Source organism: Ptychodera flava, chromosome 11 (assembly GCF_041260155.1).
Source record: "Ptychodera flava strain L36383 chromosome 11, AS_Pfla_20210202, whole genome shotgun sequence".
Lineage (NCBI taxonomy): Eukaryota > Metazoa > Hemichordata > Enteropneusta > Ptychoderidae > Ptychodera > Ptychodera flava.
The window spans coordinates 13,584,131-13,598,992 of NC_091938.1; the positions used below are offsets into that span (position 1 = coordinate 13,584,131).

General features: G+C 36.5%; 2 protein-coding genes across 3 annotated transcripts in view; one reads left to right on the plus strand and one right to left on the minus strand.

Annotated features, from left to right (window-relative positions):
* Positions 1-678: 678 nt before the first annotated feature.
* On the minus strand, positions 679-7,351 carry LOC139143547 (COP9 signalosome complex subunit 8-like). Its single transcript, XM_070713976.1, has 7 exons — positions 7,252-7,351; positions 6,337-6,407; positions 5,652-5,700; positions 4,671-4,800; positions 3,518-3,625; positions 2,034-2,096; positions 679-1,052 (listed from the first exon to the last, which is right to left on the minus strand). The coding sequence occupies exons 1-7, from the start codon at positions 7,339-7,341 to the stop codon at positions 973-975; spliced, it is 591 nt and encodes a 196-aa protein (XP_070570077.1). The 5' UTR covers positions 7,342-7,351; the 3' UTR covers positions 679-972.
* Positions 7,352-7,724: 373 nt separating this feature from the next.
* Positions 7,725-14,862, plus strand: part of LOC139143548 (MPN domain-containing protein-like) — a 31,851-nt gene continuing 24,713 nt past the window's right edge. The window contains exon 1 of one of the 2 annotated variants that reach the window (XM_070713977.1): positions 7,725-7,870. In XM_070713977.1, coding sequence (XP_070570078.1) covers positions 7,867-7,870 — 4 coding nt within the window. In that variant the 5' untranslated portion in view covers positions 7,725-7,866. The remainder of the gene's footprint in view (positions 7,871-14,862) is intronic. The other variant, XM_070713978.1, reaches the window with a different exon arrangement.

Below are 14,862 nucleotides of genomic sequence, written 5' to 3' on the forward strand. Positions count from 1 at the left end.
TGAAAACTCCAGAACAAAAATTTGAATTTTATGCCAACCCAGAGAACTATATGTATCGTCAAATCAAATCTTGTGCCACGAAAAAGCTGATTGCTCCTCTGATTCAGATTGACTCCCAAAATGTACTGATCCATCCCTTACAGATTCAATTTATATCACTTCAAATATTCAAAGTCATTAAAAAAAACGTTTGCATATCGGAACATCCAGTAGAAATTAGAATGGGAACTCAAACATAAATTTTTTATCAGTGTAGTGGTTATGTTTGTATATATTCCTACTGGGGGGAGACACAGACACAGAGAGAGAGAGAGAGAGAGAGAGAGAGAGAGAGAGAGAAACTTCATTGACATGCACATCGTATTGTCAGATATATCGATAGAATTTGAAAGTAAATGGATGGTTTGGAGCTATTTTAGGTTGGTTAGAAGCCATGATGAACTATCGAGTCAAAACACTTGTTAGACATTATTTAACTGGTTTGCTCCAAAACTTGGCTCAGTTTACAGGCGACAGATAAGATATATCACAATATGACATATTTGTCGCTTGAACACCGGACAAAGCACATCTCTCAATGCCAGACTAAAAGAAACGTTGTGTACGACCACAGAGGGCGCTGTTCAAATCTTGCTATTTCCTTTCATGTCAAACAATCAAAGTTGCAGCAAAAACAGGTTGTGATCTCACTTGCACAAAAAGGTACTTTATTCCAATTAAAAAAACGCTAACATAAGAAGAAACTTTCACAGAATAGTATTGATAATCTTCAACTATTTGAAAAAAAGTGTGTTTTGTAGGCATGCAACATCATTAATAACTAGCAGGGGCAATCTTCAACAACATTGTACACTTTCACATATTTTGTGTCGAATGTGTTCAACCTGAAGGATTGTCTACTTAGTATTTACTGACATGATGACTGCTTGGCTTGATGAAAGTTAGCTATATACACAGGATATCAGATATTGACTAGTTTTCCAGATAGGCGACAAACTCTGTAAGTTGTGCTAGTTGCTGTTCACTGGGTATGGGTGGATCTTGAGGTGTTGCTGAAATAGAAAGACAAATAATATGTGGACTTAATAAATAGTGAAGAAAACGACATCTCTAACTTGTCAGTAAAGGAAAGTGCTACAGAGATCAGTAACCTGTTATCTATGGAAGCAGATTACTTTATTTTAATCACTGAATCGATGCCTTCATTCCATTGAAGATAGAACATGCTTCAGAGACACCTAACCTTTTCAGTAGTTTTTTTGGTTAACTGTTTATGTAGATTGATTTAAAAGCCTTCCCAGTAAAAAGAAAATTTCTCTCCGTCTTGCGTATTTTTTTGTGAAATTCAAAACTTTTTCCTCAAAGTTTACATATCGCTAGTGGCCATTTTATTTAGTTAACCAGTTTAGGTAATTTGTCTCTCTAGAACCCGACTTCCTCAGTAAGTTACTAACCCCTGATTTATATTGTTTGTTGAAAAAAGGTGAATGATACAAAGTTTCCATGACAAAGTATGTCATGAGCAAGAGTCTCAAACATTCAGTTGTGACGCAAACACTACAGGTATTACTATATTAAGACAACTACTGGGTGGGGAGAAAAAGGGAAAATTTGTAAAGGTTATTTTGAACCCATTTTTCTAAATGTTTACTTACTTGCTTGTTTATATAGAGATTATACGCCTTGGTTGCATACATATGTATCAACAAATATGTCCTCTAATGAACTACATTTCTTATTTCTCAGAGTCAATGTAGGAATTCCTGGAAATTTTATTGTGTAAACCTTCTACCAATACACATATTGGAAAAAATTATCTTGCATCCAAGAAAACATTGTTGAGTTGGTGGCATATCATATTTAGCCTAGAGGGGACACTAGTGTCAACCCAGTTCACTCCCATTTGAAAGTGTATAGGTCCAACATTCCTATCGAAAATGATGGAGCTTGGACAAAGTTTGGCTGTGGAAAGGTCAGGCATTGACACACAATGGTTATGTCATTTGAACAAGATTTGACGTGTTCACACTCACCCGGTTTCTTCGGTACAATTAGTTTATTCTGTGTGTCTATTTGCCAGCCTTCAGCTGCTGCAGCTGTTGGAGAGAGAATGAAATATATGAAGAACACAGTTCATGTGCAAACATTTTTTCTGAAAGTTTGAATAGGTGAAATTTTTTCTGGTTTGAAACTTAGTAACAAAGCAAGAGGGCTTCATTGGATGCATCTTATCAGAGACATCATGTAACTACATCTAATGTTGGGACTGGCAGAAAATTTCCACTTTTGTTGAATATTTTACTCTGATCTAGACTACCTTATTAGATTATGTTTTATGGATATCCCAAAAAGATTTTATGTTAGTCCTCGTGGCACCAGTAGCACAATCAAATGTGAAAATCTCATTAAAATCATAACTTAAACTTTTGTCAAATATGTAATCAAAACTTTTGTACAGTGGTTGAAAATAATTTTTATTTCCAATTTTGCAGTACCAAACCGTACTAAATTGAAAAGTCTGACATTTACAAAGGGAAATGCAGTGTTTGTTCAAGATAATAATAGTCATGAAAAGAGATTTAGTTTAAATCTTTTGGAAATCTGTTGACCATCTGTGTCGTGTGCAGTTATTACGTTTTTTATTTGACAACCAAATAATGTTAAATTACCGAATATTACACTGTTCAACGCAATCATAAACAACGGCATCTATCATACTTCTGGTATGAAAATGACTCACAGCACAAAAATTTGCAATACATTGTGTTTTATTTACTTTTATACAAAAAGGAGGACATATTCATTTGACTGGTATATTATTTTATCAATTTACAGCCAAATTTCATTTGTACTTCAATTTTGAACACTACCGCCACTAACGTATCGCAAACAAAAACTTTCCAAATTGAAAACAGGATGGTCAAGCAAACTTGTTCATTTTCAACAGATGTTAAATTTGTTGTTCTCTGAGCGTATTTTCAGCACAGTATGTTGGTAGGCAGGAAGTCAGGATGGTGGCTGGTTTGACAAACAGACTTCTGGTATGATCTAGACTCACATACAATAAGGAAAGTTCACTGCAGTAGGGCAATAGTTGCATACAACATTGACCTTGGTCAAAATGTTTCACCTTTTTTGCAAAGATTGCAATGCTATGAGAAGTACGTTTTGTTCAATTTTTGACCTGTACAAAAGTTTGTGCATGAGTTTGTAACCCTTCCACCCCATTTCAAAATGGAGAGGTCCAACTCTTTCTTTGATTTTACCACAATCTTGTATTGCACAGGTTATACCATAATGGTTTTCTACATCAGCTTATTTTCTGGAGTCTGCAGCAATACCATTTGCGTTTGTTGAGTTATTTTCCCAGTGTTCCTGGTACATAGGCATCAGTAAATATCTAAGTTTCTGATTTGCCCCATGAAGAGGCACACCAAACCAAAAGAAACAAAAGAAATCAGACCAATCTTTGTGCAGTTATGGGTTGAAAGCTGATGGAGGTCTTATGCTCACTTACCGCTAACTGCTTGCTCTGTTGGCATTCCTATAAAATGGGCAAAATCTTCAGTTCCTATTGATGAGTACGCCTTGGATACCAATTGAAATGCCCTGCTCCTTACATCTTCTACAAGAAAGAGAAAAAAATCCGAAAAATTGCATTCATGTTCACAGTATCCGATATGCCCATGGTAGGCTACATAATCCAGGAAAAATTATCTTGGGGGTATGCTTCTATTTCTGCATGATGAAAGGCACCCTAAGACAGAAAGATTGCTCAATATCGATGGTTTCAGACACTATTCTTCAGGAGTTTCATGCATGCATGTTCACAGGAAAACAGCCAGAACCCTGTAAGTTTTTCTGCATGACTTTGAAGCAGCTTCTGGCCAGTTTTATCCAAATACGACCATTGTTGCAAACTTAAAAGTTATGAGAAGTTTATTTCATGCACAGCCATTGAGTTTAAAATATGGCATTTATGTTTTTATTTATGATGACAGTATGGAAAGAATAGCTTGACCAAAAGATGACAAAGACATGTTCGTTAACATAACCAGAAAGAGTCTTTATCTCTCACATGTCAAGCAATTATCTCTTATCCCTCTGTTTTTCAAGCAATCTTTTTTCCCCATATTAACAACATTTTCACAAGAGAATATGCAATTTGTACATTATCATACTAATTAGCCACTCATGTTTTTTCCAAAGCTGAGTAGTACTCTATATATGGTAATAACAACATTAAAGGCCAGGGACTCAATCCCTGGGATCAAGTATGTTCCAGTCTGTATGGGGATTGTGGAGTGTCATAGCCTTTTGTTTTCTATTGAAATTGTGATCTAATTAGCAAATTTCACATGATATATTTTTCTGATTTTTTGACAAAACTTTTGAAAATTGATGCATACAAGAAAGCAGAAAACGATACTTTGTTATAATCAATGTTACCATGGAAACGATTGAAGTCATATGTCCAACTGAACTGAAATAGTAAACACAGATGTTAACAGACACCAGTTGTCCTAGTTTCCGTTGGCAGCAGAGAATGTTGTGCAAACTATTCTGTATTTAGTTACAATAACACTACAATTGTGATCAGTGCCATTGCACACTTGAAACAGAGAAACTTCTTATGATAAGATGAATGATACAACAGAATCTACACTGACCATGTAATGCCTGCATTATTGGTTTGATATTTTCTGACCATTCCTGGTTAAGAGATTGATAAACTTGCGGGAAGTCTCTCTGCCACATTTTCTGTCCTACCATCCAGATGTTATTGAGTTCCGGATTACTCTACGGAGAGAAGGCAATAGTAAAGTTTTCACTCATTAGAGCACACTCCCTCTATGGAGGAGCTGTGATTAGAGTGACGAGCTATTATTGTATCTTCCACGTCATGAAAGTGAAGTGGTTCCATATATACATGACCAGAGGTCATAGATCAAAACATGTTTTCTGTCCTGCAACACTACAAAAGGCAGATGTGTACTTGTTCAGTTGCTTAGAGGTTACTGCGAACGGAATTTGTCGGTGGTTTGGACCAAGAAGAGTTTTGCTATGGACTGAATTGAGCTCTGGAGGTCATGGTATACCCTTAGTGAATTCCCTATCATCAAATGATCAAACTCAAGTTGAATAAGACAACACTACAGTGAAAATGTGTGAGCACATACAACTAACTACAAACAATGCTGTATCCATTCTTAGAAATTATCTGAAAGCAATTAAATGTATGTCCATTGATATGACTACATTCCATGTTGCAACCATTATAGATGTATAGGTTTCTGACACAGAAGTTTTTTTTCAGCGTAATAAAATCAAGAAAACATGATCACACTGAATGGCAAGGTGATGATTTGTTAGCTGCCTGAGAAATGGTGCTCATGACAGTAATATTGATGATGCCTGAGCTGAACTTGCTGTCATGTTTTATCATTAAAATGTTACATGGGCATCATTCAAGAAGTGGTACACCATCAACTGATGACATCATGTTATTGGATACTCATGACAGCAGTATCTGCTGCCACCATAGCTTCTTTGTTTTGTTTCCTCAGCACTTATGATGTCATCAACGTGTGGCAGAACCACTTCTTCAATTTTGCTGTAACTCATATATATATTTACAAGTGTTGTCTTACAGATTTGATAGGTGGAGGAATCCTTTTCCAAAGGAACTTTGCATTTGCTCTGAAAATGATAAAATCAATATCATTATGCAATATTTGGGATTATAATCAGTGTGTAATGAGAGTGTTAATCTGCTACTCTCCAGTGGGTTACAGATCATAACTGTCATGTTGAATTTCAATAGGGGAGCCCATTTTTTTTTAGGGTGAGACCATTATTGAATGAGACTACACTCAAACTCTCTCTTGTTGTGTTTGGTTCCCACAGATCATTATCTGTCCAGCAGCTCTTGTGAATATGAATGATTGATTTTATTGACATTAAAATTATGCTTTTCATTGTCTCATATTCAGACTTTGAATTGATAATACATTTGAAGGTGTCTTGGTCAAAATGGAGTTGTGCATACACTGGAACAAGAATGGACTTGGCCAGAAGAGATGTAATGATATAGTCATCAATCTGTGCGGTAGAAACTCAACAAAAGTGTTTTATTTAAAAAGACACTTTATATTCAAGGCAGAACCTCTACAAAACACAGAGTGGTTTTTGAAACACAGAATACAGGATTTCGTAAAACCTCTAAAATGTTTGTCATAACTACCATCCATGGTGCTTATCTTTAAATTCAGCCATGACAAAATGTTTGTGTTCTGTAAGTCAGCCAGTTTTAGCAGACGACAAAGCAATACTTACAAATCATTCTGTAGCAGGTAAAGACTTAAAAGCTGAGCATATACAACAGGTGTTGCTATTCCACCTGGGCTCTGAGGAAGAAAAATATTTCAGACGTTTTTTAACTGCTGAAACAATATGACAAAAATCTGCTTGGCAGAGCCACTATCTATACTACTGTGATAGCCCTGCCATGCAGAGCTACATGAAGGTAGATGAAACTTCAATGGCAGAGGTTGGTTATTTCATGGACAGTAGGTCTGTCTGCACCTGTCTATGGTTATTTTCCGCATTACTGGTTGGTGATAGTTAAGTTTGGGGCCAAGTGGCATTGATTTGGGGATGAAATGGTTTGGGGTGACATGAATCCTGGGGAAAAGATGATTTGGTTTGAGGTTGTTTGGTGCGAAGTGCCTTTGGTGGGAAGTGTGTGAAGGAACCTGACGCATCATTGCACTACAACTGGTCACCGTCCAGTCCCTCCCGTGGAAGTGTGCACTGGTCTTGTAGAGCTATGTATCAGTAAATGCAACATCATAATAAGATGTTTTACAACTTACAAGTTACAGCCAATAATGCAGACTCTTTTCTGATACAAATGGTGAAAATTCATTATACGCAAAAGCGGATAGTTTAACGGGATCAGTAAATGTTCGAACTATAACTGAGCTACTCAACTGCCCTTCAAGGATTTTTTACAGCGCAAGTTACATACAGGCGCAGATGTCATTCGCATACTGTCACTGGACATAGGGCTTCCAAACGCTGTTGCATTTGAAGTCTCGCCGTTTGCCCAAACCCCCGACAAACATTGATGTATTTTTCAATTCGCAGTCGTGCTAAGATCTCGACGTGGCTTTCCAAGTTTCAGAGAAATGATAAGCATGCTAATGAATAAGCTAAATCGTTAATTTGTCGTTCGAATGGCGCCTTTACCTCCAATTCTTGCCTTTCACATTGCTCCATCATCTGCATGTAATCTACGGCCGCCATGTTTCGGGGAAGACCGGAAGAGGAATTAACCATTATATGTATAGGGAAGAGTTGCTACTATTAAAATATGTAAAGTTGACAGTGCAGTGCTCAGATGTGGAAGAAAAGTATAAAGGATTTTCTATTTTGTTTGAAAATTTTTCAACTTAAAAGAGTATTAACATGTTCATGAAAACCATAAAAATTAATTTGAGGGTCTAAAGCTGCATTTATTTAATGGTTGGTCTAATGATTTTTGCTGCGTTTTGCTCCATTTTATGTTGCCGTAGAAGCATATATATCCTAAGCCATTTTCCTTTGAACTGTCTTTATCATGCATTAATTACTTATTTTATATTAATGAGGAAAATTAATTTTATCCGATCTGTTTTGTTGGGAATGTGCGGCATACCCTATCGGAAGAATGGTCTAGGCCAGTCCCAGGTTTCCGTGAGGCTCGTGCTATCAAAACAAAGACGCAGCATATTACACGCAGCGTGCGATACTGGTGCGCCTGGAAAACTTTTTTGCTGTTCAGGAGTGCCCTGGTCGCCACATAAGTTCTTCAGACAATATCTCATGTGTAAGTACCCCGCTGACTTTATTTAGTCGACGTTATGTTTTCAATTTCTGCATAGGACGAATATAATTCAACACAACACCGATCATTTCTACCCTTCACGCGTAGCGATTTTCACTTCACCGTTCATGATGTACGTACATCGCGATTACGAGTCTCGTCAAGAGTCGTGTCCACCGAACAAAATGTTGAATCATTGTGTGTGGTTTCGGAACATCTATCTTTTGTTGGTGTACATGTTTCAAAATTCGGTTTCAGTGTGTTACCGTGGAAAGCTGTGCATTTTCTGTCAACAGTTCGCACTAGTTACCCTGTATTGGAGACAAAGGTGTGCGGTATAACGGACAGCATTCGTGTAAAGCCCCTTTTCGACGCATGTTTTGTTGTACTGTAGTCCGTCGGGCACATTGACCCCGACAGAGTTTTTGAAAAGGTCACTTGTTTGTTTCGTGTAAGAAAATAAACTGCCTCAAAAGTGATCATTACCTAAGGCTAAGTTGCACTAGTACCGTGTTTAGTGCTTCGTCCCCGTCCGTCAGATGGGCAGAGCTTATGGTGTTTTCCGTTCACGGGACCGTCCTGTGTGGAAGTAGGTTTTCATTGAAACTCATGCAAATAATCTCGCAGCAGTACGAGCCCTGTGAATGGAGTCGCGCATGTTATGTGTACCATTTTTATCACGGCACTGTGAACGGGGGCTAGAAAGATTTTATTTTCCTGTTAATTATTTCTGCTGGGTCGCCATCTTGCTTTCATAAAAAATCGTTGCCGCACTCCGTCACCGCGGCAATACCAATGGTAGGATCTCTCCATCTGCCACTTTGTGTCCCTGGAAATAATTTAGCTGTCACAGCACAAATGAAGAAGGCCTCGGGCACTCTGAATAAACACTCTGCTTTCCATGAAAATGGTATTTCATCGATGTGGCCGTGTCATGGGTAAATGCGAGCAAATGACAGAGTAAACCGATAATAAAATGTCATAATTTGATCGGGAAACAGTTCAATTTTCAAAATCAATATGATGGCTTTTCACTTCAGGGTTTTTGAGTTATTAGTATTACTTGTAAATACATCTCTGTATCGAAAACCTTGGCTAATTCACTTCTTTGTGATATTATGAAGTTGGACCTAATGTCTTACAGTGTACAGGATTTTGGAAAATCCCAATTTTATCTGAGTATCGAAATTAAAAGTGTGTTTTCTTTTGTCAGTGCTCATACCGTAATGCAAATTCCATACATGTAATTTAGCACTTGCTTTGTAAGGGTTTTTAAAGGATCGATTAGAATATAAATGCAGTGTTCAACTTAAAGTCAGGACAGGGTGTTTAATTTTTATTTCATCGCCTTATGGTTTATCGTAAGGCGATGATGTATTTTCAACCTTCAGCATGTTCCAGCCAGAGTAATCACAGTACATGTATTTCTGTGATAATTTAGCCAATCATTCAAGTTCTTTATATAAGAAGAATTTTTCAAAGCCCACGTTGAATGTGATGTTGTAACCACTCTACCAGATTTTCTACTACGCTATCATGTTTCTGCTGCCCCCAGATTAGCTGCAGTTCTGTAAGCGTAAAGTTTTACATTGACCTGTGCATTAGTTTTAGATTTGGGTCCAATCCACAACTCAAGGCAAAAGCTCAAGCTACATTATTGCAATTATCTTCAATTAGGGCAATTTAGAGGATTTGTTTGACACCTCATGCAACTCTCAAAAAAACACCAGTTTACTTGTTAGATTTTTTCATTCGATATCTAATACTGGTCAGTTACAAACCAAGAAATGTGAGCAAAGGTTAAGGATAACCGTGCATCTTAAGATTTTTGAATACAAAACCACATGAGACGGATGTGATACAGCTTACAGTGAATGATCTTTTTCAGCCATATCTCCCAATCGTGCTACTTTCATGTTACTTTCGGTGCATTCTATTGGCCGTTACCATGGTATGTAAAGAAACTTTTTGATTGGCTGTTACTGTGGTATAGATCTAGAAAAAACATTGGATTGGCTGTTACCATGGCATCTAGACAGACTTTATTTTGAGTGACATCACAGCACCTCAGTGACATTATTTGGCACAATGAAGATGTGAATTTAGGGAGTGGCGTTCCTCTTATTTTGTATATGACGTATGGATGTGCAAATATACATACTGTACATCTGGCTGGGTTTGAAACACAATTTTGGCAGTTTGGTCTAAAAGTGGGATGTAACCACAAATTCCTCCCAGTCATGGCCGTGGTATTATGAGGTCTACTTGCCTATATTCACTCTGGTTTTGTCACTGATGATGTTTATCAGACAAAAATAACTTATTCTACGACTTTCTGTGTGAAATGTATGGCCTATCTTTCATCTTCCAGTTCAGTTCTCAAGTTTTGGGTGACTCAGCCACAGGACACCATTAACTGTCCCCATTATGCAACGCAAAACAACCTTCATACCAAAATGGGACCTACTTACAGCTTAAAAATGGTCAATAATGGTTTGGGGCCGTAGGCAGCACACACTCCTTGCACACCACATAACAGGCACTGTGCCTCCCATCCCTGAGGCATCGCTATTGTAACAATGTATATAACTTATAAGTACATGTATCACCAGTTGCCTTTGTGTTGTACCCGGTATTGTAGCGCAATGGTGTCCATTACATTCTCTAGGTACCTAGGCAATATTGTACATATTATATATAAGGCAAATATCGGTAAAACTTTTTCTATCATTGGTAAGACTTTCATATGTTCCCTTATCATTCAATAAAGGAACAATGCCAGAGTATAAAACTCTTTTTATTTTGTCAAAGGGCACGTCAAAGAATCCCATGAGCCAGCATTGTGATCAGCTTTTTACCAAACAACTCGACAGTGCATATCAAAGGTTTTGTAAATATTGATTTTTTTTTCCAAACGCAAATAAAATACTTAATATCTGATCATGATAGTCTGACTTTAATCATTTTCGAAGGTTACATGTTGATTGAGAAGAAATTTGACCAGAAACGCCTGTAGATTTGTTAAAGTAAAAACAATCTCTGTCTGCTTCAAAATAAAGAAGCTGCAGATTAGTTTTGTGTTGTGTTATGATTCATATCATTATTTTCCCTCTCAAAATTCAATTTTTGATCAAAAAATTATTTAATTTGTCCCACTGATATTACATTCCTATTTTACAGGCCATTGTACAATTATATATACATATATATATATATATATATATATATATATATATATATATATATATATAATATATATATATATATATATATATATATATTAATTACTGTATTTCATAGGGGATGATGGTAAAGCATTTTTGAAAATCATTTTATTAATATTGCATGTCATCAGCAAATAACATTGATCATTTCATTTGAAATGACCTCAATTATTTAAGTAATTTGTCATGGTTAATTAATTAATCTATTGTGTGCCAGTGTGTACTTTGAATAATTTACTTTATAATGATCTATTTCCACATGGACATGACCCATCTTTTTTGTAATTATGTTGATGTTTGCTGAAGTGAAAGCGTTATTGCTCTGCATGTAATTGTCCATCCATTTTCACTCTTGAATGAAGTGACTTTATCCATTTGTAGTGCGTCTTGCTCTCTAAACATTTGATCTTTTCCTGACAATGTCAAAACGATAGTCTTAATGTTAATATCAGGAAACGTTGACGAGAGAATACTGTTTGAATATTTTCAGGCTTTCAAAGGTGTAATTAGAATAACTGGCTCAAGAAGGGTCCGCAATTACTTTCACTAACCTAATATCACCATTTCTTAAACCAAAGTCATTGTTGTCAGCAGTGAGTGTGGATCCTATAAAAGGGAAGAGGGTGAACAAATTAAAAGCAAGTTTTTTCCATGATATGTAACTAGGGAATCAAGACTTTTCATAGTGTTTAAATGTTCCTACATGTAACTTTTCGAAATGTCCATGGGAAAATCCGCAGCAGGCAAAAAGAGGAGTGATGCTGTACCAAATTCAAAAACATTGCAATTGAATCATTTTCAGCTCAGCAAGGGAACTGAGATACGATGTTTAATATGAAAAACATAGGTGAGTATTTTCTGTACTGAGTGTATTGTTAAATGAGAGCATGCATGAGTATGAAGGTAAGTTTTAATGTATAGCTGCCTCTTAATCTTATCTGTCATCTGATTGGATGTCCCCACCACAGTTTGGAACATTCCTATTGTTTTCAGTAGGGCTTAACCTGTTCACCCCCAATTCCCTGTAAACAGGCCCTCACTCACCATTGATAACAATAGATTTGGGCTTAACCATATTTATGAATTGGTTAATGTGGACCTACATTATATACACTTGGAAATGAGGTGAAATACATAACCGTCATTGTCACTGACTCAACTCAATGTACAAGGTACATGTTAGTGTACTTTACATATACTTTTCTGTACTAGAGAACTAATCAATTTTGCTTACACTAATAAGTTAACTTTTAGAATATTTTGGAAGTCCTGTCTTTTCAAAGTTGTATTGCTAGAAGCATGTCCACTCAGCAAAGCCAAAGTCATGTGCACGAGTGTACAATTTATGTACATCTGAGAACACCTGTGAAAGAATTGATCATTCTGTAACATTAATTTGTATTCCTATGCTCACTGATTTGGAAATAACATTTTCAAAAGTGTAAAATGGGGCATTTAAATTGTACATGTAACAGCATCTACTTCACTTAACTTTGTTGTAAAGTGATAAATTTCTAGTAAACGGAGTGCACCTGCCTTCCTATGATGTATGTTAGCTGTTGAGTGCCAAGTGACAAATCTTTCATCGAATTAGAGGGATGACTGTGCATGACTTCTATGTAGGGCACTGTGGAGTTTGAAATACATGTAATGTGGGTATGTGTATCAGAAATCTTAACATACATTATTGTTCCTGATATATCGTAATCAGAGATTGCTGTTTACCGTCATGTAGTCAGTCTATAAAAATCCTTGTATAGTCACTTTATTGTATTTGTTATAGTATTAAAGTTATACTGTAAAGAAGGGCATTATAACTGTAATATGGAATTATCCGGCTTATTTCAAAAATCATGCAACATTTCTATCATTGATTGATATTCATAAATTTGTCCAAAATTTCTGAAAGTTTTTTAGATTTAACCAGTACCAGAATAATGAAACGGGTCTTTTACTCCGTGTATTGGTAAAAGCTATAACAATCATATCCAAGGCTGTGAACATGATCTGCTTGACTCAGCACAGTTGAAAAACAGAGAAAAATTGTCCAAACTACTTTTGGGAAAAGCTGATCTTGTATGCATTTCTGTATTTATTATTCAAACCTATAAAATTACCATTTATCTCTAATGACAGCACATTTAGGCAAAAACATGGTTAAAAGTCTGAAAATCTATCAGTGCAAATTTTCTTATGCTGTCAATAACAGTGTAAAATTATATTGACAATATTCAATTCATGAGGGTGCGGTGTTTGTTGAGTTTTGCCCACAAGGACAGCGTGTTTATTGGTTTAATCATCGGACTGTGTAGTGTAATGCCATGTCCACACATAAAGATACCGCCATAAAATTAACAGCAAAGCTAATGTAACAATTAAATGAATCGGGTAAGTGCCGAACGCTGAGAGACGCGAGAAATTCAAACTATGTCTAAATGAAGACTTTTAATACCCACAGACATACTTGATGCACAAAGAGTTGGTGGAATTAATACCTAGTATATAGCCTGGCCAAAGTCCCTCAACTGTAATTTACATACTTTGTGGAATGAATTCCCAATGTGGATGGAACTCAACGTAATCCTCTGGCTCTGTATAGCTCCGCAGGGCGGAACAACTTATACATACGGCTTAAGAGGAGTCTTGAGAATATCGACAAAGATCTTGAGGAGAGGGGATTGTAGCAGTGATGTAGTTTCCAAGGGGTTTGTTTATTGCCATTGAAAATCAACAAAACAGAAACTGCTCAATTGAAAAAGTGTTTTGTAATTCTCTTGTCACCATGAAAAAAAAAAAAAAGTTTTCTAGAAGAGTTGTATTTCTCATACAATGTTCAACCATCAAGACTAAATTTCTTTAATCCCTGCAAGCTCTTTCTCAAGGTTGTATTTGCATTCATAAAAAAACTTCAAAGATTGTTGAAAACGCACAATGAAAGCACTGAACGCCTAGTCTACCAGCTGGCATTCCAGCTACTGGTGTCAGGCTGTTGCAGGTACATTGTAATTCTCACAACCTGAATTGCGTAGCTAGGTTCTAGATCACTGAAACAAAACAATGTAACAGTACTCAATATTTGCTCGTGATATTTCAGTGACTGTTGTAAAGATTGCCAGGTAGTTACAAAATTAAAAAAATACATTTTTTTTTTCAAAATCATAGTGAAATACTCTCCTAGTATCTTTGACAGAATTGAAACTGTGAGTGTTTATCTTTGAATCCAACAGCTCTGGTAGTTTCATAATACCGTAGAATGCAGTGTAGTGCCAGATATTTAAGCAATTTTATATATCTCTACAGACACAAGGACAGTTTTTTGGCTTGAGGGGCTAATATGCCAGAACTGTTTATTTTGGAAGACATCAATCTTCATGTGCCAGGAGCTCTTGTCCTCATTATAGCCATTTCGCAGCTTTGTATGTTATTTATAACTTCCACATTGCTAACAAATGCCTCAGTGCAACTGTAGATAATTTTTTTCCGATTTGTCTGTTTATCCACAAGTTTCAGTTCCAGGATTCAGGCCACAGGCAAAAGCCTTGTTCATTACATTCATGAGTTTACTTCATGTACAGTACTCAAGGGGGATGGTGACTGTTTACCCAGCAATCAGCTAATTGTCTGTGATTAGCCCTTTAGGAAAACATCTCCAGCTGTCAACATAAACACACATGGCATTGATATGTTTAATTCATTTACTGGCTGACCTCGCATGTCACTTATCCATCCGCCCGGGATCAAATGTCCGTAATTGAGTGAAATGACACCTGA